The sequence below is a fragment of the Conger conger genome, chromosome 2, assembly GCF_963514075.1.
Source record: "Conger conger chromosome 2, fConCon1.1, whole genome shotgun sequence".
Taxonomy (NCBI): Eukaryota; Metazoa; Chordata; class Actinopteri; order Anguilliformes; family Congridae; genus Conger; species Conger conger.
This window is the reverse complement of record NC_083761.1, coordinates 75,492,892-75,516,066: the sequence shown is the minus strand read 5'-3', so window position 1 is coordinate 75,516,066 and position 23,175 is coordinate 75,492,892. Positions and strand designations below refer to the sequence as shown.

General features: G+C 40.5%; 1 protein-coding gene across 2 annotated transcripts; it reads right to left on the bottom strand.

The window, feature by feature from the left end:
* Window positions 1–1,606: 1,606 nt before the first annotated feature.
* On the bottom strand, window positions 1,607–18,678 carry LOC133118687 (cytochrome P450 2K1-like). Of its 2 annotated transcripts, none has more exons than XM_061228838.1 (9): window positions 18,298–18,678; window positions 8,701–8,863; window positions 8,031–8,180; window positions 7,101–7,261; window positions 6,355–6,540; window positions 5,580–5,721; window positions 3,641–3,825; window positions 3,048–3,189; window positions 1,607–2,736 (listed from the first exon to the last, which is right to left on the bottom strand). In XM_061228838.1, exons 1-9 carry the CDS (start codon window positions 18,487–18,489, stop codon window positions 2,549–2,551), a joined length of 1,509 nt encoding a protein of 502 aa, XP_061084822.1. In that variant the 5' UTR covers window positions 18,490–18,678; the 3' UTR covers window positions 1,607–2,548. The 2 variants fall into 2 exon arrangements, with proteins under 2 accessions (XP_061084822.1, XP_061084830.1); XM_061228846.1 differs by lacking the exon at window positions 1,607–2,736 and adding an exon at window positions 2,791–2,950.
* Window positions 18,679–23,175: the final 4,497 nt, after the last annotated feature.

Genomic DNA, 23,175 nt, shown 5'->3' with positions numbered 1-23,175 from the left:
CTCATTCACCCATTCATACACACACTCACACACCAACAGCGATTGGCTGCCATGCAAGGCACCGACCAGCTCGTCAGGAGCATTTAGGGGTTAGGTGTCTTGCTCAAGGACACTTCGACACAGGCCGGGCGGTGGGATCAAACTGGCAACCCTCCGACTGCCTGACGACTGCTCTTACTGCCTGAGCCATGTCGCCCCTAGATGAACAACTTTCGTGAATCATCCAATCACAATTCCGATATTTTGTCATGTGATCTCCCAGTCTCAAAAAGAAACATTTTTTTCAGTCATGGCTGCCAATCAGTGCCTGTGGAGCGAGGAGAAAGAGCTTGCCATGACAACGTTTTACTCTGGTAAGGTGGTGATAGTATGAACAAGTGTTGTGGTACTGTAAAATGAATGTATATGCACAGAAAACACATTGGCGACAAATTATTCCAAGTGTGGTTGGCCACCGCCTTCGATTCTTCCTCTTTGTTATCATTAACAGATGTTTTGTTCAGCTCATCACCATGAAAAGACACTCAGTACTCATTCCTCAGGTAAGATATCGTTGGACAACTCAACTCATAAAACCTCAAAGTAGAACATAATGGTTGCCATTTTAGGAATCTGCACAAGGGGGTTTTAACTCAGATCTGATATCCTCTTGGTATCACATGCCATGTGATAGTTTGTCCCATGCGGGCTACAGGGCAGTTGGAAGCGATAGCACTGTTTGTTAACTGCTGTTAGCTGGCACCCTGCTAGCACAGTGAATGTTGTTTGCATTCCTGGATTAGATGAGGTTATCTCTGTAGAATGGAGCCGGCTCCAAATGGGCAATTGAAATCCGATTTTTAAATGACCATAATTCTACAAGCAAACTGCTAAATAATTTGATGTTTGGTATCTTGGGAATTCTCAGTGATATCGGACCATAAATGCGATTTTTTTTCTCCACATTTTCACTGTCCAGTTTTAATAAATTCATGTAAGTGTTATAAGATATTGTTCTTCCTTCATAAATTCAAATACACCAGGTAATAAACAAGGAAGATATATCTCATTAAAAATACAATGAAGTTAATTTAGGCATAAGTTGATGCCCCAAAATGGGGTGTTAGAAGTGCGCCACCATCCTAAACTTTGGATAGGTTGAAGATTGACTCAAGATAAAAAAATTAATTGTTTGGTATAGGTATAAGACCTCAATGGCTGAGGTGATATGCAAGCTAGGGACAAGTCATTTCCATAGCTGTTCATTGTTCTACTATGTTCTATAACATTCATGTTTGTGATAAAAAAAAAATGTGTTATGTTGTTTTGTTGTTGAAAATAAATTCAATAAATGGTTGACATTTATATAGTTGCCATTTATAATGGGGCTCTCCTTTTGGGGAAAAAAGATACCCCTTATGGGTCCCCTGATAGCAATCACCTAAAAAGAAGATGAAAGGTTAAACCTGAAAAAAGAATTGTAGAATTGATGTTAAGGTCAAAGGAGGGAAAAAAACAAAAAAAACAAACACACAAATTGATTTTTTGAAGTGCTATTTCATAATGGGTACCATAGAGGGTTAAGATGAGGTCGATGAGAATAGTCAATGCAGACAGGGAACGCAGACAGATTTAAACCTTTATTTCCTTACATTCAGACACAGATTGCACAGTTCATTTTTACATGGATGGTAGTGAATTTAATAATAGTGTTTTTTAGCAAATAGACAGAAATGATAATGTCTTTGTGGTTGCATTTTTGTTGAGAGGAGCACAAGGGTTTGTGTGTCGAGAACGAGGGAGGTGAGGCCTTGTTTCCTTTGGTTTGAATCTGAATCAGCTGAACCCGTTAAATACTTATATTTATCATGATGTGCACAAGGAAGTGCAAATCGAACAAATCGGGACAAATGCGATGGAAAGTACAGTTCCGAGTCCTAGTGTGACCACATGGATTTTGAACCCTTGAAGAACACATCAACTAACTTGGAGAATACATCAACGAGTATACGACAGTTGGCACCTAGAATATCCAGAGTAAAACAATAACTGTATATGAATGCTATTATAATCTATGGCATATGGCATAGAAGTGCAGGTGCGGCGAGGGGGAGGTGCCAGGCATCCCGAAGTAGCGGAACTTCTGATTGCAGTGATTGAATATATGCAGGGGCTGATCACTTACGGAAAACATTAATACTTTGCATTCCAAGGGTCAGTGGAAATGACACTAAAATGCAAAATGACCTCAACTTTATCTCTATTTTAACCATTGAAGCACTTTCTGAAATAATCAAAGAAAGTCGACATGTAATCTACATGTATCGTAAAGAATTTAACATTTCAGTCTCAAACCTGGAAGGTAGGGTCCATTTCTTCAGTAAATTCAGGAAATGGATGGATCAAGGTATTCACAGTGGTGGAGGGGAGAAATACATTGAATAATAATGACAATAATAAGCTGACACTTATACTGTGAGTCAAACAAAAGTTCCTGTAACTTGTGACCAAGAAAGGTTTGGTGAAGAACAGAAAAGGTGAGATTCGCACCCATCAGCTGGAGTGGGGTTTAGGCCCGGCTCACAGCACACAGCTGGTGGGGAGAAGGGCTGAGGGTGAGCCCCACAGCTGGTGTCAGGTCCAGCTCATCCTCAGACACCCCCGGTGGTGGTGTGAAGCGGAACCTCTGCAGGAGGAAGGTGAAGAAGAGGAAGAGCTCCATCCTGGCCAGGCTCTCTCCCGGACAGGCCCGTCGCCCTGCGAGCAAGAGATAATCACAGCACTTAAATACAGCTGCAGGAGAGATAATCACAGCACTTTCTGCAACAACAGGGGACAACAATCCCCATGTTTTTTCACAGCAGAATGAGAATGTACAGACCATAGGCCTTCAGTCATTAAAAAAATCTGCTGAGTCTGCAGAGTACCCTTAGTATAAAATGAAGTGTGTCTCGCTTCTGAAAACAGCAACCTGTGGATCGGAAAGCTGATGTGTCATATCTGTAGCATTCTTGCATTGGTTAAAGATTAGAGAGCTTTGATTTGCCATGTACTGCACTGTGCTGCACCTGCAGAGAAGGGCATGAAGGCATCTCGCTTGATGAAGCAGCCCTTCTCATCCAGGAAGTGGCCGGGGTTGAAGCTGTGGGGGGTCTCCCACTCTTCCTCATCCTGCAGCACTGACGTCAGGAGTGGGATCACCATAGTTCCCTGTAAAACACACATCCAATCATACATACACACAAAAAGAGTGAACATTTTGAAAGGAAATGCAAGGTATAATATGTACATGGCGGAACACAACCAGAAACACTCGTATCTGGCAGTCACTACCCGTGCATCTGGTCTTGGACCAACATACTCTCACTATCTGTCCCCAAGTCATTTTATCTATATATACACCTCTTGATATCTGTACATACAGTGCAGTCCATAAGTATTTGGACACTGACACATTTTGTCGTTTTCCCTATATGCTCCAGTGAACAAAGAGTTTAAATAAAACAGTCACTCTATGATTAATGACAGCGGAAGAGAGGGAGGGAGGGAACAGAGAATGAGAGAGGAAGAGAGGGAGGGAGGGAACAGAGAATGAGAGAGGAAGAGAGGGAAGGTAGAACTGAGGGAAGGTCTCTGAGTCTCTGAGGGGAGGTGATAGAACCTTCTTGATGAAGTGTCCCTGGAAGGTGACGTCACAGCTGGTGGTGTGGAAAAGGCTCATGGGTACAATGTTAGCCAGTCTCTGGGTCTCGTGGATCACGGCGTCTATGTAGGGCAGGTTCCTCCGGTCCTCCATCCGGGGTTCCCGGTCCCCAATGACCCGACTCAGCTCCTCCTGAACCTGGTCTGCACCCCAGAGACACAGAAACAGAGAGATATATAAAGTTGGTACACTGGATCATTAACCATGATTTTACAGAAACTCATTAATATTAATACACCACACCCATTAGAGTGAGGTTGAAGTGCAGCCACACTAATTGACACTGGTAAATACTGTGCGGAAAGACAGGGATTCTCTTCAACAATCGTGAAGGCCAAGAAAGACTATTTCATCTAATTAGGGTGTGCGTGCAACTTGGTGCACAAACTTATTTGTCTGTGTATGCACAAACAATGGGCTCCAGAATTATTGGCTGCAATAAGATCCACACAGCCATTGGACCCTTGAGCAAGGCCCTTAACCCTGCATTGCTCCAGGGGAATATTGTCTCCTGCTTAGTCTAATCAACTGTACGTCGCTCTGGATAAGAGTCTGCCAAATGCCAATAATGTAATGTAATTAATAAAAATGTCGAAAAAATGCTGCATATAAAAAACATGGATAATGATCTTTGTTTTATGTTCAGACATATGGGAAAACTACTTTTATTTTCATACATGCCTTTTATTTAGTCATCTATAATTTCTTTTTTTTTTCAGAAAAACACAGGTACTAAAATTATTGGCACCCCTAACAATTATTGTGAATAAAATCAAACTAAGTGAAATTGGCAATACAATTTTACTTTAATCTTGTTCATCTCAGTCTAAAATTGTGTCATTCCATTACACCAGAGTATAAAAATGAGGCAACAAGCATAAATAATCCCTTTGTCAACCGTCAGCATGGGGAAACCTAAAGAACTGTCAATTCAGAAGACACAGATGGTAATTGACCATCACAAATCGGGTAATGGCAACAAAAACATCCATAAACGGTTAGACATAACACTTAGCCCTGTAAGTGAAATAATAAAAAGGTGTAAAACACATGGAATTGTTGCAAATTTGCCAGGAAGAGGATGAAAGAGCAAATTATTCCCATGGTAGGGATGATGGTGAGGTGGAGGACCATAAGTAACCCAAGGATCGCAGTTTAAGAATTGAACAGATTGGTTGTGTTTTGTTTTGGGGTCACCAAGTCTAAAAAACCCCATAAAATTGTACCTCTGTACCAGCAAACTCTTCCGAAGGGTGGCATGATGACAGCCCTTACTGAGCACAGTAAACAAAGCCAAACCTCATTGGAATTATGACTGGAAGAAAATATTATGCATTCAAGGAGAAGCATCTCAGACTGTGAAATATAGTGGTCATTGATGTTTTGAGGGGCACTAATTAATATCAATGGCAAAATTAATTCAACAAAGTAGAAAGGAATCTTGGCAGAAAATCTGGTTGCCTCTGCTAAGAAGCTTGAGTCTTGGTTATGACAGAAATGTGGATCTGTGTTCTTCAATGGCCATCTCATTATCCAGACTTAAATCCCATGTAAAACGTGTGGTCTGAATGAAAGTGCGGCATATGTCAAAAAAATGTGAGTGCGCATCCATGTCGCAGAAGCGCGGCTCACCTGGGTGAGTTTGCCACACATGCCCATTCATACACACAAGGCAAACATGCCATTCATACAATGCAAACGGCACGCCACTCATAAATATCATAACAAGCACAGGTAACGGTACTATAAAAACGGTTTGTAATGTCATTTGACTGTGGGGATTCTGTACACGGGAGACATTACGCAACTGTGATGATTAAAAGTCAAACTGAGTTGGAATTCGCAGTTTAGGAGTCTTTATGTGTGTGTGTGTTTGTGTATGTACGCATTTCCCTACCCTGTATGTGCGGGTACTTAGCCATCAGCAGCAGGCCCCATCTCAGGGTGGTTGCAGAGGTATCTGTCCCTGCTGCAAACAGGTTGTAGACAGTAATGTTCAGGTTGTCGTTGTGGAAGTAGGAACTTGGCTGGTCTGACTCCTGAACAGGTACAGAACGCCACGCACAAAATAAAGCATTAGTTGGACAAACAATTTATGAAAGATGTTAAAAATATATTTCAGTGCATGATAAATGTGGTACTTGTTTGCAAACACAGCACTCAACACAACACAACACTCCTTTTTTTAGCTAACATGAAATGATTGCAGGAGTGGAACTGCCATTTATCACACATTAACTCTTCAACTGATTCCTACAAACTTTGGTAGTGTAGTGCCAGCTTATTTAACAAAAGCACTTTCAATGCCTCTGTTAAGGCTATTTATGTAAATAAAAGTAAAAGAGCAGTGGCCCCAGCACTGAACCGTGTGGGACACCACTTCCCACAATACCCTACTCTTTTTGTTCTATCCTGTAGCCAGTTCCAAACCCACTCTGAAATTCCTATTGTCCTCATTTTGATAATGAGTTTGTCATGTGCTACCTTATCAAATGCTTTTTTGAAATCTAAATATATACATCTATAATGTCATAAGCATAAGCCCTGCTAACATTAAAAAGCTTCTTCAAATAATGCAGAAAGGTTTGTCCAGCATGAAGTCCGATAGTTAAGGACAAAACCGAGGACAGTTTAACTGCCAGCAGTCCTAGTCCAGTTCTCCCGCTCCATACCTCCTGCTGCTGAACTAGGAAGGAGTCCACAAATCCCCTGAGCTCCTGGGGGTTGAGCGTGTCCTTCAGTCCCTGCGCCAGCCCCTTAATCTTGCTGATGTTGCATTTGTCCTGCTTCAAAATCTGGGTCCGATTCATCAGCCACCAGCCACAACACCAGCGCAGCCAGGGGAACATGTTGTACACCTGCAGCCCGCCAAAACCAAAAAACAGCTCAGGATCAGAACCAGAATTTTTTTTTTTTAAACAGAACATCAATCCCAAACAACTCCTTCCTCCCAGATTTGAGAAATCAACCTCACTGCCACCTGCAGTCCATATGAGGTTTAAATAGTGTTCAATGTAGACATGAGCTGGACCAATGTTTGGAAGGTAAAGAAAGCTATAGGCATCTCTGTCATTGGGAAAGTCCATTCAAAATCAACATTTTTTTTTGCAAGAATATTGAAGCTTGTCTTTAAGGAGACTACAAGCTACAATGAGGTCCATAAATATTTGGACAGTGAAATCTTTTTTTCTTTTTTTTTGGTCTGTACACATTGGATTTGCAGTAAATCAATGAATATGATGTTGAAGTGCAGACTGTCATCTTTAATTAAAAAGGGGATTTACAGTCCCCATCCAAAAGTATTGGAACAGAAAGGTCAATTCCTTTGCTCCAGCCTTTACCATGCCATTTAAGTGCCCCAAAAATGTTATAACAATGTCTACCTTTAGAAAGAAGTATATTTACGTAGCACTAGTACCAGTATTTCCGCTGAACCACACAGCTGGATATTTTCATTGGTGCTGTTGACCATTTGTTGGAAGGCAGGGTCAGTGTCGTCAAAGCGGAAGCCGTATATGATGGCGCTGATTACGTTGGAGACGGAGTAATTCAGTGGCTGAATGGTGTTGAAAGGCACACCTAAAGACCAAAAAAGAATGAACAAAAACCATGTAATAATTGCATACAGGTACGCTATTGGATAGTGGATTCTAAACTCCCAGTCCCTGGAACCCAGTCTACTGCTACCAATATCCCAATATCTGGATCAGTTAAGGCTGAAAACATGTATTTTGAGCTGCACTACATATTTTTATTTTTTTTACAGATGAAAATAATGAAAACATTAGTTGACATTATGACAATATTAGTTCATTTGAATCCCTGGGATGCAAATATGAAATAGATGTTTCTGACATATTATGGATTAAGTAGCTGGATATTGAAAGCGTATAATTAAGAGCAGTTAGCAGCTTGTTACAGTTCAGAGGTGGCAATAACGGCTGAATGATCCGGGACAGAGTGGGAACAATACTTCTGAGGGTTTGGTTAGCAGGGATAATATAAAGCTCCTCAATCGCATGAAGTTAGCACAATCTCTCTGAGTTTCCACCCGATGCTCCGGCTACGCCCGCAGACAGAGCATGTGGCCCTGGGACTGGCTAACTCTGGCACATTAGCAGAAATTGAATCCAGGCTAATTACATTAATCAACTGCCAATGATGTACAATGTTGATTAGACAAAGCAGGAGACAATCCTCCCCTGGAGCAATGCAGGGTTAAGGGCCTTACTCAAGGGCCCAATGGCTGTGCGGATCTTATTGTGGCTACACCAGGATTAGAACCTTGCATGTCCCAGTCATTTACCTTAACCGCTACGCTACAGGCCACCCGTCATTTCGTTCTCACCTTTAAAATTCTCAAACACCTCGATGAGGTGGCGACATTCCTCAATGATCTTCTCCTCACTCCCCCTCTTGCCCATTCCAAAGTCTCGCAGGTTGGTGAGGGAGAAGCGTCTCATCTCCTTCCAGGAGTTTCCGTTGGAGAATACAATACCTGGGAGAGGACAGGACACCATGGGGGGGGGGGGGGGCAGAATGTATCTTGTGCCTTGGAATCTGCAGGCTTGTTATCATGTGTGCAAATGAAGACAGTTCAGCAGAAAGACAAAGCAGAAACACAAGCAAGCACCTCTCAGAGCACTGTCACCTTCATCACTGTCACTGTCACTTGTTTAGAAGAGTCCTTCATGTGTATTTTACTACTTATGGATTTCATGCTTTTACCTGTGGAAGAACCTATGCTCTTGTAACGTGTCGCTTTGAACGACAAGTATGCCAAATGACTGAAATGTAAATGTAAAGCTCTCGGTCAACCCTGTGGCACAGAAGCAGGTCACAGACAACCTCCACAAAAAAGAAGAGGCGCAAGGAGAAACATGGGAGCTCTATCCAGAACTCTCCGTCTCTCTCTCCGTCACTTTGGTGCGATGACTGGCCAAAATCTGTCGGTGCTTGGTAGACTATATGCAGATGGTCAAAGCAACAGACGAATAGGACTGGACATGATTGCATACCGTGTCCTTGCAAGCTCTCTCTAAATATGGGCGCAATTTCCCGGTCTCCAAACTCTTCTGCGTAGTTTACCAGCGCCTGTTTGACAGTCTTGCAGCCTGCCAGGACAACCACCTTCTTTGGGCCCAAGTGTAAAGTGAACACAGATCCATATTTCTTAGACAGCTGTGGAGACAGGAAATAGATTAACTCAATGTCAGTGGCACTTGCTCTGTGACTGTAGCCAAGCCATCATTTTGCAGTCAATAGTTTTTTTGTCCTGTTATTCATGAACATAAAACACAACATCACTGTACAGCCATGTGCAGTACAGCCATTGTGTGGAAACAAAAACCTGCATTGGCCAGAATTGCCCTCCTGATCTACGCATTCACTTCCTTTGGGTGAACTGGTGAAATTATGCTTTTTTTACATTTATGCCAATGACACCCAGCTATATATCCCCATTGTATCTAACAATTATTTTAATCAGCTGTTTGCCAGAATTGTTTGCCAAACTTCTTTTTTTTTGTGATCAACATTTTTATTTTTTTTCCAAATGGAGGGGGGGGGGGGATTGTTACAGACATATCAAAAGTCGTATGTTAAATTGAGAAAAGAAAAAGAAAAAAAAAGAAAAAGCATCAGGTTGGTAAGACAATACATAAAGCAACAAAAACAGCAGATAGATCACAACAAAGATTGTCTAGTTGTTGTTGTCCCTAGCCCAGGAAATTATCCTGGATGAGAAAGAGTTCCAAGAATCCATTGTAACATGGGATGTGAGGGGAAAGGAGAATTCCAGGGAACTCCATATGTTTTTAAGGCAGATCTTAGTTGAAAGTAAACAAAATAAGCGGACGCAGGAAGAGAAAAGCGTGTTCTTAAGTGTTGTATGTAACAAAGACCTTGAGTGTCATATATATCACCTAATGTATTCACTCCAAGAGATGACCAAGATGGTTGATGAAATGGCTTGTTACCGCATAATAACCTTGGGTTATGCCATAGTGGAGTGTTCTGACAGAATTTAGAAGGGGCGCCCATCCAACGTTCTGCTTTCTTCCACACCTGTATAGAGTTTACAATGATGGGCCCAAAATTATTTTTTATTGTTTTGTTTGTTACGCTAGAGAATAGGATGTCTTGCAGCTTGTGTGGTAATATTTTAGCAGATTCAATCAATTTCCATGCAGTGGTAGACTGTGGGTCAACCCATGTGCTGAGTGCTCTGATCTGAAAAGACCAATAGTAAAGTTCAAAGTTTGGTACTGCCAAACCACCCAGCAGTTTGGGTCGTTGCAGTGTAGTCAAACGAACCCTAGGCCGTCTCCCATCCCAAATAAAACTGGAAATCATGGAGTGAATGTCTTTCAAGTAATTTGGAGGGGGACAGAGTGGTAACATAAAGAAAAGGAAATTGAGACGGGGCAATATGTTCATTTTAACTGTATTAATTCTACCTTGAAGAGACGTCTTTAGATTCTTCCATCTATGGATGTCTGATTTTATTTTGCTTAGCATAATGTTGAAGTTGTCTCTGTTAATTTTATGTATGTTTTTATAGACTGTAATGCCCAGATAGGTAAAAGAGCATTTGGTCTGAATATAGGTGGGAATAGGAGTATTTTGTCCAATTAATTCAGTAGCCTGACAGGCTGCTGAAATTATCAAATTCCTTAATGACTGGGTGAATAGAGGTGTCAAAGTTATCTAAGAACAAAATTCATCCGCATTCATCCGCATATAGAGATATAATATGATTATGATGACCAATTTTCATAGGGGAAGCTGTAGATTGCCTAATGGCTTGTGCCTAAGGTTCCAGAGAAAGACAAAATAAAAGTGGCGAGAGTGGACACCCCTGTCTTGTTCCACGCTGTAGGGTAAATGGAGAAGATATTATGTCCCCTGTTAGAATACTTGCTAAAGGTGAGTGGTATAGCGCCTTGACCATTGCTATAAAGTTATGTCTGAAACCAAAACGTTGTAATACTGCCCACATATATTTCCACTCTATCCTATCAAAGGCTTTCTCTGCGTCAAGTGAAAACACGGCACAAGGATTTGGGTGTGTCTCTGCCATATCTATAATGTGTAGCAGCCTTCTCATGTTATCAGATGCATAGCGTCCCTTGATAAAGCCTGTTTGGTCTTCATTGACTAGAGATTGAATAACTTTTTCCAGGTGCAGAGCAAGTACTTTGGCATACATCTTAAGATCACTTGTAAGTAAGGATATTGGTCTAAAACTAGAGCACTCAAAGGGATCTTTTCCCTTTTTCAAGAGTAAGGTGATGAGTGCTGTTTTTTGGTCTCTATGAAATGTCCCACTCTTGATTGCAAAGTTAAATGAATCAAGCATGAGTGTGTCCACAATGTCCCAAAGTTCTACATAAAGCTCTGGTGGGAGGCCATCCAAGCCAGGCGATTTGCCTTTATTGAGATATTTCAAAGCTCTATGTAGTTCATCCAGCTTTAACGCGGCTTCCAGATCATCTTGGTCTGTTTGTTCGAGGCAGGGAAGCTCCAATTTGTCAAGAAAATGCTTACAGGTAGCATCGTCATAAGCAATCTCTGATTTGTATAGATTTTCATAAAATGTTAAAAATGTATTTTTGATGGCCTGCGGATTGGTTGTAATTTTGCCATCAGGTTTATTTATTGCTGGGATGTGAGCTTTTGTTTCACATTCCTTAAGCATAAGAGCCAGCAGATGACTAGGCCTCTCTGATTCAAAGTAGTACTTTTGTCTAGTTCTATGCAGCATAAATTCGGCCTTTGATACAGCCAGTGTATTGTATTTATCTTTCAAAGATGTCAGCAGTTTAGACTGATCATCTGAGAAGCTATGTTTTTGTAAGTTCTCTAACGATTCTATTTTGTTTTCAAGATTTGTGATCTGGGAAGCTTTTGTTTTAGCTAGAGTTGAGGAGAATGAAATACAGAAACCACAAATAAAGCACTTTGTGGCCTCCCATAAAACTTGTGGATTGGAGCATTCCTTTGAGTTAATATCTAGCAAAGCTTTTAATTGAACTTTGAGTGAACTAATAAATCCAGAGTTAGTTAGTAAAGATGTGTTTAAACGCCACCTGGGGGCCTTTGTCTTAATGTTGGGCAGATCGACGTTGCATAATAATGCAGAGTGATCAGATAGGAGAATTGGTGAGATAGTAATGGACGTATGTCCGGCAATTAAGGTTGGGCTAAGAAAAATATAATCTATCCGGGAGAATGTCTTATGTCTATTGGAGAAAAATGTGTAATCCCTAGCAGTAGCATTCTGCATACGCCAAATATCAACAAGATTTAAATCTGTGATAAGTGTATTCAATAGGCTAGATGAAGGATTGACGATTGCATCTGAATTAGATTCATCAAGAGATGGATTAAGAACTGCATTGAAATCACCTCCCACCACTAAAGAACAGTCATTTTGTTCTAATAAAGTGTTTCCAATGTAAGCAAAGAAGTCTCTGTCAGGTTCATTTGGACAGTATATGGATGTGAACGCCAATTTATGATTGAGTATGCTAACACGGGCAAAAGCAAGTCTTCCATTCTCATCATTACCAGTGATATTTACATCGCAGGACATTTTTCGGTTAAGAAGGATACATACTCCCTTGGTCTTGTTTAGGGCGCACGATGATACAATTAATCTGTAACGTTTATTTTAAAATCGTGCCACATCGCATTGTTTTAGGTGCGTTTCTTGGATCAGGCAATGTCAATGTCCACCTTTTTACGATGTAGATACTCAAGAACACGAGTTCGTTTGATAGCGGAGTTTAGGCCATTCACATTGAGTGATAATATATTCAATGACTGCGTCGACATATTATACGGCTAAGATCTGTCTTAAAATATAAACGTGTATAAGATAGAACATATGCGTGCGATCGTCCTGCCAATTGCTGTACCGATGCCCCAATGTTGATGTTCTAACAAAGAATATGACTGTCTGTAACGGGGAAGGGGTGGGAAAAACTATGTACAAAAACAAACACAGACCGCACAGACGAAAAACCGTAGGTCTGGATCGGAAGCGTGATATTACTGCAAATCTACTATGGCTTCTGTTGATATAACCAATACAGGGACGACTGTCCCCCCCATGGACTCTCTAGTCTTCAACCCATTTGAGCGAAACATGGACAATGATGGTATTTATGATTTTCATTTTAATCCAGACATCAATCAAATTGACCTACATTCTTTAAAACTGTCTTGTAAGTACTATTCTGAAACTCAAATGAATCATGGATGCTAACCCAGATCTAAATGCTTTTTCCACCTTCCATTTGAATATTAGGAGTCTCCCTAAAAACTATGATACATTAAAAACCTATCTGTCTACTTTATCACATTCTTTCTCAGTTATGGCCTTCTCGGAAACATGGTTAACAGATGATAATTATAGCCTATACCCCTTCTCTCAATTTAATGCAGTTCATTCCTGTAGAAATGTCAAAAAAGGAGGAGGAGTCTCACTTTATACATCTAAGATGTACAACTTTATTCCCAGAAAAGAACTTAGTGTTGACCTTGATACTACTACTGTGGAATCAATATTCGTGGAAATACCATCATGTCAGAAACTTCTTGGAAAGAGCATTTTGATCGGTTCCATATATCGACCACCTGATTCGGATATAAATACTTTTATTGATGCACTTCATTCCACACTTGATAGAATCAACAATGAATCCAAACTATGTATTCTACTTGGTGACTTCAATATCAACTTGCTTAAAGGTGATCTCACAACTACAACTGACTCCCTAAATGTATTCTATTCTTATAATTTTTTTCCTTCAATTACTAAACCTTCCCGCATCACAAACTCATCAGCTACACTTATTGACCATATTTTCCTTAATTCAATGGATTTTGAGATCACTTCAGGCCTCTTGATATGCAATGTCTCTGATCATCTCCCTGTTTTTCAAATCATTCATCTTAATGAATCTTCCAGTGATAGTAGGCCTATGGCTCCTTTGAATATACCAATTAAATACCGTAAATTCTCGAGAAATAACTTTGACGCCTTCAAATCAGCCATTGGCTCCACCTCATGGGATGAGGTTCTCATGATGCAAGATGTCAATAAAGCCTATGAATTATTTATTGAATTATTCAATTTGGCCCTTGATTCATCGTTTCCTTTGATTACGACAACAATCAGAAATAATAACTCTAAAGGAAAACCATGGATAACAGATGAACTAAAGAAGCTATCCCGTAAAAAAAATAACCTCTATAGGAAATCCATTATAACCCCCACCCCCATAAATATTGAAACATACAAGAAACGTAAAAACCAATTCACAACCCTAGTAAGAAAAACAAAGAAAAAATTATATTCTGATAAATTCACATTAGCATCAAATGACATCAAGGCAACATGGAACCTCATCAATCATCTTATGAAACGCAATAAAAAATCATCAGCTACTCCTATGGAAATGAATGATACTAAGGGATCTCTTTCCAACCCAACGGATATTGCTAATGGTTTCAATGATTTCTTTGTAAATGTTGGTCCTGAACTTGCCTCTAACTTTAAGAACTCTAATGTTGATCCTTGTGACTCGATCAGGGGTCAGTATTCTTCACTCCAAAATCTCGATCCTCCAACTTCACAGGAAGTCCGAGACATCATCATGTCTCTAAAGAACTCAGCTCATGGTCATGATGGAATCAAGAGTATCCTTATCAAGGAGACAATTGATCACATCATCACACCTCTTACTCATATTCTTTCTTTATCTCTTCTGTCTGGCACCATCCCCCACGATCTAAAAATCGCAAAAGTCATACCCATATTCAAATCAGGTGATTCTAAGGAATTTAGTAACTACCGTCCTATATCAATTCTTCCTTGTATCTCTAAAATCTTAGGAAAACTGATCTATTCTAGACTATCCAATCACCTTGCAGTAAATAATATATTATACAAACACCAATATGGATTTCGTAAAAAATACTCTACCGAGTATGCCATAATACAGCTCGTAAATTATATCTCATCAGCTCTTGATAACAAAAAATTTGCCCTTGGTGTCTTCCTGGATCTAAGCAAAGCCTTTGACACGGTATGCCATGCTATACTGCTTGCCAAACTCAAAAGATATGGAGTGAAGGATACTGCCCTTAAACTGTTAACCAGTTACCTTGTCAATAGAGAGCAATATGTCCATCTAAATGGTGTTTCCTCAAAGAAATCTAAGATCACATTTGGTGTCCCCCAGGGCTCAGTCCTGGGTCCTTTATTATTTTTAATCTATATAAACGATATGGCCATGTCATGTACAAATCTCCTTCCAGTTCTGTTCGTGGATGACACAAATCTCATTGCTTCCCACGATGATTTTCACTCCCTGATCAGAATTGTTAATAATGAACTATCTATTGTAGCGCAATGGTTCCAACGAAACAAACTAACCCTCAATGTGAAGAAGTGCAACTTCATGATCTTTTGTAACATAAATAAACACTACCCAAAAGAACTAGCCAAAATTCTCATAAATAATGCTGAAATCAATCTAGTCCAGCAAACTAAATTCTTAGGCATCATTATTGATAGTGACCTCAAGTGGTCTAATCACATTGACCTAGTCACCAAAAGATCTTCAAGGATGCTGGGCATATTGAGGAAAGTTTGTCCCTTAGTTCACTCTTCAGCTCATCTTACTCTATATTATAGCTTCCTGTTCCCTTTCATTAATTACTGTAACATTATCTGGGCAGCGACCTATCCTACATATCTTAATAAACTACGTACAGCACAGAAGAAATACTTAAGGTTTATCTCCCACTCAAATAGATATGCACCATCCGCCCCCCTTTTTAAAAAATATAACATATTTCCGATTGAAAAAGTGAACACATACCATATATGCATATTCATCCACAAATTCATGTATAGAAAACATGAACTTCCAGACACCCTTCAGAATCTATTTATTTCCACCTCCAATGTCCATTCACATCAAACGAGACACAGCAACAATAATCTATTCCTATCGCGCTCACAAACATCAAGACACCAGTATAATCTTTCCTTTAGAGGCCCAAAGCTGTGGAGTGAACTAAGCCCTCAACTGAGATCTATGTCCTCACATACTGTGTTTAAAAAACATTTGAAAAAATATCTAATGTCTACCTAAACTGCTACTCAATATTTATCTGTTATTTGTTTCTCTTCTTCTTGTATCATCCCATGTTTAGTCATCATCCTATGTTGTCCGTTTCTTTTTTCTCGTATCATCCCATGTTCAATCATCATCCTATGATGTCTGGTTCTACTTTTTCGTATCATCCTATATTCAATCATCCTCCTATGTTGTCGGTTTCTTCTTTCTGATATAATCTTATGTTTAATCATCATTCTATGTTGTCTGTTTCTTCTTTCTTATATCATCTTATGTTTAATCATCATTCTATGTTGTCTGTTTCTTTTTTCTTATATCATCTTATATTTAATTATCATCCTATGTTGTCTGTTTCTTCTTTCTCGTATCAACTGATGTTTAATCCTTAAACATTCTATTTTCTTTTATTTCTCGTATCATCCTATGTTGGATTTGGATTGGCTACATTTTATTTCGCCCGCTAAATGTACTAAATGTAATAAGTGTTGGCTAGGTGTGGAGCTCTGTACAAGCCTGTAAGGGCTTCGCTCCCACCTTGCACAAATTTGTACTAAAATTTGTGCTAAATAAATAAACCTAAACCTAAACCTGTAAAAACATAAGCATTGTCTGATTTGTGACCAATCCACACCAACTCATAGCTATAGTAACAGATAAGCCCACACAGTCATAACAAAAAAGATATATCACCTCTCAAACTGGTGGAGCTAGGCTAATTTAGCATGCTAGTGTTAAGTCAGACTGGAAGCAACTAGTAGCCTAGCTCATCTTACATTCCAAATATTCCAAAATACTTTGTAGTAAGGATCCTGCGACTGTCTATTGCTACAACTTGTATATGTTAAGTCATGAAAGTTCATTCCTTCATATCCACTAAATTGCCTTCTCTGGATGGACCACGGCGATGGAGGATCCCCGTGGTTCTTCTCTATGGTTGGATTTGAGGTTGTGGCAGTAGCTCCACCATCGCGCCGTACTGGTGTAGAGGTGGACCTCCGTGGAAGAGAGTTGATGAAATCTTTGGCGGCTTGAGGGGACTGGCCCAGAGCAGCACGCTACGGCAAACAGACACACAGCAGCGCGAAGAGAAAGTTCTACATACAGATAGGGTGATTGGTGAACATTGTCTTATCACTTATGCTTGCTCCAAGCTGTAGGGAGTCTGGGCCAGTCTTTTAATTACAATGTTACGACCGCTCGGAAATCATAAGATAAAAGGGACACACCAGTTTAAGGAATAACAAAAATTGCATTTATTTAGTCAAACAAAGTTCAGGTCTACAGGGGACAAAAAAAAAAAAATAAAAAAAAAACCTTGAACTGCAGGAGTGGCAGAAAGTCATTTAAGCACCCAGTGCATGAGGCGCAGGTGCTCGCAGTTTCCACTGATGACCCTCCAGTTCCCGTCCTCCGGCTGCTTGAACAATAAGCAAAATAGAAAACCCAAAACGGACGGAAACAGGAGGGCCGTCACAGCATATGAGAGCAAGTGTACAGAAAAGGGGACAATTAATTCAAACCTTAACACTTTGCCCAGACAGGAGGAAGATTCAGGCCGTGACCTTATGGGCCAACACCCTCTCGCCACGACAGGTAAATGAATATCGTCAGTCACACACCTCACATTTTTTTTGCACAAATGAAAATAAGAGTCAAACGTGAAATGGAAAATAACATTAACTGTGTCAAAGAAACCCAGGGCTTAAATAGAAAGGCACACAGCTGACTCAACTGGGAATCAGACTTCACTCGGAAGACAATAAGAGTCAGTCATCAGCACAAGGGTACTAATTAGACCTGCGCACCACTGATTGCCAAAGTGAAACTTACCAAAATACAAATGTGGCAAGAGTGACACCAATGGGTAATACCTGGAAATTCACCAAAACATATTACCAGAACAGTGACAGGTTGTGCAGTAAAGGAGAGTGCTTTTTTTTTTTTTTTTTTAAATTGGGCCAGACCCCCTGTTTAGAGTGGCAGCCTCACCACCATCGTTTGGGCCTTCCTTTCCCATCTTAAAATTGAACATTTTCATGCTTCAGTCTTCAGAGAATCCATCAAAGCAAGTTTGGTTCAAATCAGACCATTACTCTCAAAACTAATTAGCAAAAATCCATAATGGAGGAAAATCCATTCATTATTATTCTCTGTAAATATCCATATTGGATGAATAGTAGAAAATAGAAAACATTTCATTCCCCAAATCTGGCATGATTTCTTTTTTTTGACAACCGATAGTGGCCATCATTTTTTAATCATAATTTTCTCATTTTAATCTTTTTTATTATTTTACATTCAATGGGAAACTGAAACTTCATTTACTGAATCTCTGTTGGAGTTCTATTAGTGTGCCAAGTTTCAAAAGTTACCAAGTGGTTCTCTCAGAACTGCAAAAAAACTCAAAATAATAATTGGAAAGCCAACAGCAATAGGTTGCTTTCCCTCTTTTGCCCTTACCTCACAGAGAGACACATGGAGCCGCTTCAGGTCCAGGTGGAACAGGTTCCCAAAAAGAGGCAGGGGTCTGGGTCCTGGTGGGTCTTTTCCAGTTCCAGGGGTAGAGGAGAGCAGGTAGAGCAAAAACAGCACCAGCACCACCCCCAGAAGGGTCAAGGGTGGGGGCATCTGGGGTAAAATCCCCTCCAACATGGTCCCCCTGAACCGATCAGTCCCAAACACAGATAAAGAGAGAGAGCTATTAGTAGCAGAGTTACTATTTTAGTCTTATTTGCCAGAGAGCGAGTTGAGTTACATTTTTAGAGATCAAGGGATGGCGAGGAAGAAAGTTTAGAGAGTCTCTCCACTCCAGAGAAGGACTGCAGCACTCTTTCCCAACAGCAGTGATCCTCCTGCTACTTCAGGGAAGTTCAGAGTCAGTGGAACCAAAGCCAACCAATCACAAACAGTCTGACTACATGCCCCAAAGTCCCAGTGATATCTAATTTGGCTGCCACCACCGAGTAGAGATTAGGTAGACAGCTGAAATTAGCATTATATTACCTTTCTGGTTTTATCAGGTGCTCATATCTATCTTTTTGCCTGAAAAATTCCTTTTGGGGTTCAAGTCTGGTGTTTGCTCTTATGCTGCTCTGGAAAGTATCTTTTTATGACAGTCCAAATTTGCAGTTGTTTTTATTTTTATTTTTTATTTTTTAGAATTTCCTAAGCTTTTCCTTCTCTATTTCTTTTCCTCTGGGGCCACTGCCTTTCCCTTGCCCTGAGCCTGGGAAACACCATAGTCTCTTATTCCCTTCCGTAAAGGCAACAGCTGCAAAACATTTAGTACCTCTGCTGGTTGGAACACACAATTCTTCCATATGACGCATGACGGTCAGGCACGGCTCAATTTTGTTCACCTGGTTCCAGAAAGAGGTGAATATATTTCACCTAAAAACTACTTCTTACTTAAGGGATAGAGGTTAGCAAAGGTCAAGATAGCAGGAAATTCAATGGCTAAATCAGCTCAAATTTCCCTTTTTGCCCTCCTGTCTGTAAAGCATCTTAATGACAGTCTATGTAAAAAGTGCTGTCCAAAAAAATAAAATTGAACTGAATGCTGAATAGGATCTCTAACAAAATTATAACGTGATAGTCAGACGTAGCACTGCTGGCCAACGGAGCACTTCAGACAGAACACAACAGACAATGTACCCTACATATTAAGTTAACAAAACTTACAGGATTCAGTGAATCCTCCTAAAGCCTTTACATTCGCCACGATCAAAATGTCAGACTCACTTTCAGTTTAACGGTAGCCATTAGTTTTGCATGCAGAGAAAAAGGGCAAAAAACCGTTCTGTACAAAAAGAAAAGAAAAATACTGCGTTCTATAAACCACAGCAAAATAATGATTCGTGTTTCTTTGAGCCAATCGTCTTCGGTGTCTGACATTTGTATTGTTTATAGATCATAATATTTACACAGCATTTGATTGCATTGCGAGATTCAAAGCGAAAGAGCTTAATTTGAATGTCGAAAACTTGATATCACGCACTCTGCACCTTTTTTAAGAATACTGAATTGTTTTCTGTACGTGTCAGTTTTGTATTGAAGCCTATTAAAACTCTGGAACATCAAAAAGTTACTGCGTGTGGTAAAACGCTAACTAGTATTTTTGCGGTAAGGTTGCCATTTGTAAAATGCATCTTTTGATTTACCTCCTTGTCCATCACACGCTGTAGGCTAAGCAATGTTGCTATAATAATGTGATCAGGTGCCGCTGTGTTGTACGGTACCAGGTCACATGGTTGTCATAGTTGGCATTTTAAAGCTGTGTTTTGGATCGAGGCAATGCGTAAACGCACCTCTCCGGGATGTTTACACATTGCTTTCCAGTGTTGGTATGCAACGCTTTCTATTCCCTTTTGCGCCTCTCTTTTGCGGACTCACCGGGCGCTCTTTTTAAGTCTCTACTCTAAATTCATAACAGTGTTGGGAGCTAAGATCGTATTGTGAACAGCCAACAAAGATTTCCTGGAATCCATCAGAACTAGATTGTCCCCTGCTTAGTCTAATTAACTGTAAGTCAGCTAAATAACAAATTGTTATTATAACCTTGCATTTTCTCTGAACAAATAATTAAAAGGGCCACAAAAAGACAGATTCATGAAAATAAACTCCAAACGAAAATAAATATTAAAAGTGAAAGTGACTCTCTTCAAAGTGCATGACTAAAAGCTACAACAATAAATGAAAGAGTGACCAGTAGGGTTATAACCGTAAACAGAAATCTTGATTTGGTGTACCTGTGTTTTGACTTCATGGTTCAGTAGAGCAGAAAAGAATGCAAAAATCAAACTGCTTTGCATACATGACGAAAATATAAACAGTGGCTAAAATAAAATTAGGTCAAAATAAGTCACTATAATTCAAGTTCCACACACACACAAAAAATAAGTTATGCACATGGATTAATGCAAGACTGTAAATGTTTGGTTAAAAACGTGCGCTGAACCAAAAGTCCGGTACTGAAGGACAGAGCCTTGACAGAGACAAAAAAAGTGATATTTTTTTTTCTTTTGTTTGGTGTTTATTCAACCTGTCTTTCATTAGTTTTATTCTTTGTGCATTTTGTGAAACATTTGGTTATGTACTGCTTCTAATTCACTATACAAATAAAGAGTTTTAATGTGTGTCATGTTGTAGGTTTATGTCCAGTATCTTCAACACCTAGTCATAAAGGAGGAGGGTGGTAGTGTCAGGGAGTGGGGTCAGAGGACCAGACGCAACCAAGACGGGTTCTAAAAAAGTTACCCACTTTACGTAAGATAACCACTAATATTTTCAAGGAGTATCCCAGGAGACGGGGGTTACGCCCTAGAAGAGGAAGGGGATAACCGATAAAGGGAATAAATAAATCCCTGGCAGGAAATATCAAACGGCAGGGAAACTCACGGCCTACTGATTATGATGATCGTAAAACGAGGCGAGTAAGGGAAGTAGGCGCGCAAGCAGTGCCAGGGAGGAAACTATGCAGGCTCCCAGCTGCTTTATAGCCTACCATGGAAAATACACACAAGACATCCCGCCTCTAATTCAACTGATAAAGCAGGATTGCTTATACAGAGGCGGGAAGTTTACACAAACAGCGACGGGTGTCTCAGACACGGAAATCTGGATTTATCAGCAAGTTCGCTAATCTCTCCTCTGAGAGGGGCGATACTCCAATGGCCACGTACACCACTTGACTTTAGCCAGAAACCCACAGAGATTCACTTGATGCTCACCTAGGCTCAACTGTCCATGCAGGAGACTTACAAGTGTGCCAACTATATACACATACTGCTGTCAAACAGAGCCCTGGGTGGCGGGTGAGTTTCATGAAGCTCTCAACTGAGAGGTGCGGTCTCCTCAGACCTCTCTCATTAGCAATGCATTTCTATGTGGAGAACTGCTGCTCACTGGATGTTTGTTTGTTTTTCGCACCATTTTCTGCAAAGTCTAGAGACTGTGACCGTGAAAATCCCAGGAGATCAACAGTTTCAGATACTCAAACCATCCTGTCTGGCACCAACAATCAAAGTCACTTATATCACATTCCTACCCTCCTGCCACATGATTGGCTGATTAAATATTTGAATTTACAATCTGGTGTACAGGTCTACCTAATAAAGTGGTCACTGAGTGCATGTTCAGTGATTATCTCTCTCCTGTATCTGTATTTATGTGCGGTGATTATCAGAAAGGGAGTGGGGTCGAAGGACCAGACGCGAATGAGAGGGGTTCTAAAAGTTACCCACATTATGGACGATAACCACTAATATTTCCTCGGAGTATCCCAGGAGACGAGGGATACGCCCTAGAAGAGGAAGGGGATAACCGATCAAGGGAATAATTAAGTCCCCGGCACTTAGCCAACCAAAAGAAGGACCTGGCCAAGGAGCCTAATCCGACTCCAGTGAGGAAATAACAAACGTCAGGGGAACTCAATCTCACGCCCTAGTGATTGCGCCGATCGTAAAACGAGGCGAGTAGGAAGTAGGTACGCAAACAGTGCCAGGGTGAAAACTATGCGGGCTCCCAACTGCATGATAGCCCACCTAGGACCGGGAATGGCAAAGTGATAATGAGAAGACACACAAGAGATCCCACCTCTAATTCAACTGATGAAGCAGGATTACTTATAGTGGCAGAAAGTGTGCACAACCAGCAACAGAGGTCTCAGAAATGGAAGTCCGGGCTCATCGGCGAGTTCGCTAAGCTCTCCACTGAGAGGGGTGAGACGACATACTCCACTTGACTTTAGGGAAGTCAGAAACCCACAGAGATTCACCTGACGCTCACCTAGGCTCAACTGGCCCTACAAGTGTGCCAACTGAATACACATACTGCTCCAAGGGGTGTCAAACACAAAACCCTGGCCGGTGGTCGAGTTTTGCAAAGCTATCAACTAAGAGGTGAGGTCTCCAGCGACCATATATTTAGCTTTTGTGAGAAACATCAGAACGGCTGTCAAACTTGGGGAAGGTCACACTGACAATGGCTCCGCATTTAACTTGTAGTTTGGTGTTCATTATTATTAGTATTGGTTTTATTTTTGTTCTGCACTGTCACTCATACAGTATGATCGACAAGAAAATGGGGAAATAACACACAAGGTCAGGGCTTGAATAGAAAGGCACACAGCTGACATCAATTGGGAATAAGACTGCACCCGGAAGACAAGAAGAGTCAGTCGTCAGCACAAGGGTACTAATTAGAATGAGCACCACTGATTGCCAAAGTGAAACTTACCAAAATGCCAGAAATATGGCAAGAGCGACACCAACGGGTAATGCCTGGAAATTCACCAAAACAGATGACCAGAAAAGTGACAGGTTGTGCAGTAAAGGAGAG

Excerpts from the sequence above, each read along its gene's own strand:
- LOC133118687 (XM_061228838.1), bottom strand. The coding sequence starts at position 18,489 with ATGTTGGAGGGGATTTTACCCCAGATGCCCCCACCCTTGACCCTTCTG. Across the intron at positions 7,262-8,030 it reads GGTGTTTGAGAATTTTAAAG|GTGTGCCTTTCAACACCATT; the intron begins GTGAGAACGAAA and ends TTTGGTCTTTAG. Across the intron at positions 6,541-7,100 it reads GTGGTTCAGCGGAAATACTG|GTGTACAACATGTTCCCCTG; the intron begins GTACTAGTGCTA and ends GGCGGGCTGCAG.